Source organism: Ostrea edulis, chromosome 2 (assembly GCF_947568905.1).
Source record: "Ostrea edulis chromosome 2, xbOstEdul1.1, whole genome shotgun sequence".
Classification (NCBI taxonomy): Eukaryota; Metazoa; Mollusca; class Bivalvia; order Ostreida; family Ostreidae; genus Ostrea; species Ostrea edulis.
The window spans coordinates 27,902,482-27,904,981 of NC_079165.1; the positions used below are offsets into that span (position 1 = coordinate 27,902,482).

At 38.3% G+C, this 2,500-nt stretch overlaps 1 protein-coding gene across 10 annotated transcripts in view; it reads left to right on the top strand.

The window, feature by feature from the left end:
• The window catches only part of LOC125681216 (DENN domain-containing protein 3-like), a 68,896-nt gene that overhangs the window by 44,588 nt on the left and 21,808 nt on the right, over positions 1 to 2,500 (top strand). For all 10 annotated transcript variants that reach the window (XM_056156564.1, XM_056156566.1, XM_056156570.1 and 7 more), the window contains 2 exons: positions 1,159 to 1,312; positions 1,981 to 2,117. In XM_056156564.1, the coding sequence (XP_056012539.1) occupies positions 1,159 to 1,312; positions 1,981 to 2,117 (291 nt within the window). The remainder of the gene's footprint in view (positions 1 to 1,158; positions 1,313 to 1,980; positions 2,118 to 2,500) is intronic.

Sequence of the window (2,500 nt, forward strand, 5' to 3'; positions counted from 1 at the left end):
TCTCAACCACCTGCGTGTTTAGCATAGTGTGATTACCTTCGCTATTAAAACTCTATTCACGGACAGCTTTGGTACCAAACAAGAAAGATTTATCGTAGCAATGTTACAACCGCTTGGGTAACTGCTTGGACATAGGTGACTGAAGGTGTTCAATTAAAAAAATTGTTCGTTGTTTGGACATGCAGCTTGGGTGTTCGTAACTCTCGTCCATACATACACCAATCTATCGGCCGACTCGTGCACGGCATTTACTTCAGTGAATATTTTAAAATCCCTTGATGCGCACGTGATTTTAGTGCCATCATTTAGCGTTATAAATGAAATCTTCGTGCATCATTATATTTTTTTTTATGTGGATTGCGCTTAAATTGTTCCCCATGCATGTTTATCGTTGGTGAGAAGTGTGTAAGTGTTGGGTATCGTGTGCGTTTTGTGTCTATAGTTTTGTTGTTTTTTGGGTGGGATTTTTTTTATTGTGTTGTGTATTGTGTAATTAGAGAACTTAATAAAAACGATGTTTTGTTATTTTTTTAAATACGAATGTTGAATACGAACCGGAACGAGTTATTGAGAGAAATTTACATGAACGCATTGTTTTAAAGTTGAACAAAATGGCGGTCCAAACGAATGCAGAAAAAGCAACGCTTATCAAAACATCCTTATGTATCCTACACCGAAATAAAGAAAAGGGATAAGAACATGAAGAATTACGGACATTAAAGATAAGATGTAAATAAAACAAAGTATCATATTCTTTTAAACAAAGAAACAGTAAAGATATATTCACACACCCCTTCACGGAGTACCAACGGACGATATACAATTTCCAAATGATAATTTTAACGGATTTCACTGGGAACGTTTATTACGTTGACCCCGGTATTACGTTATTTTATCGTGACAAAATGGAAAACGTAATAACGGGGTTCCACTGTATATGTATCAAGATACAGTAAAATATGGTTATAGCAAACCTCCAGGGCCATCAAAAAGCAGTTCATTAAAAGCAAATTTCAATATATCCAATAAAATTTGCAGTATTTTCTTCTCATAGGAGAACGAATATATCACTTTGCAATAAGCATGAATTCATTATAGACATGTTTGTTATAAGCGTGTTTTACTGTAACGTGGGGTTTTATTTTTATTGGATCTTAGACGTCCACAGTTGAGGAAGCAATCGTCCGTTGCTATCACTCCTCAGAAGGCCAGTCCTTCCCAGAGTTCCCCAGTGTTCAGGATGCCAGACATTGGGGATCGTGTGATTGATTACCTGAAAAACACAATTACATGTCTGACCACTGCTGTACAGGTAATCTTAGAAACTTCTAGTCTCACACGTAGGACCTCCACTCTATACACAAAGGACCACCACTCTATGCACACAAAGAACCTTCACTCTATATACACAAAGGACCACCACTCTATACACAAAGGACCACCACTCTATATACATAAAGGACCTCCACTCTATACACACAAAGGACCACCATTCTATATACACAAAGGACCTCCACTCTATATATACACAAAGGACTACCACTCTATATACACAAAAGACCTCCACTCTATACAAAGGACCACCACTCTATACACACAAAGGACCTCCACTTTATACATGCAAAGGACCACCACTCTATATACGTAAAGGACCTCCACTCTGTACACTTAAAGGACCTCCACTGACTACACAAATGACTGCCATTTAGTACATGTACACACAAGGGATTTGCATCTGAAGGACTTCCACCTTCTATAAAACAATTTATCACCAGAACATGCTTGCTAACAATTGATGTACCACTTATTTATACTCACCCTAGGCTAGTTACTGCATTGTAGATTTCCAGTCTGTCTTGTACAAACTAATATTCAATTTGTTAGTTTACAAAATGTTGTAATATTATTTCAGTGAGAAATGAATCAAAATTGATAGCTGATAACATCTGAAGCACTCTTAACTAGTTGTTCTCTGTTTAGAAAAGCCAGCACTTCCAGGAGCGAGCATCCTACATTTATCTGCTGGGGATGTGCTATCTTGCCTGTAACAAACTGACTCTGGCTCTGGAGAACTTCATTTCCCTGGCAGCCATTGATGCTCAGATCTTACCAGAGCAGTGAGTAGCTGCAGAGTCCACAGGGGCTAAACCCGTTTTGGGCCCAAACCCTGTGATACCATAAATATAGAAAGGGGTCTAACTCTGACCCATATATAAAAACTAACCACTCACTTCAAATGCCTAAAAAATCTTAAATTAGGTACGCTATGCGTAATTTGCCGGTCTCCTTGCATAGATTAATGTTTTGACTGCTTGCATGCCAAATTTCAAGTCACAGGTTCTTAAAATAACAAAGATATACGTCATCATTCTGTCCATTTCACTTGTTTATTTTTACTAGGCCATTTACCGGTCCAGGTCACCGGGTGGTTTCTCGCCTATGACAGCAGCGAAATTCAGACTAGTGGGGAAGATTTCGGACCTGTCTAATAAAATATCAC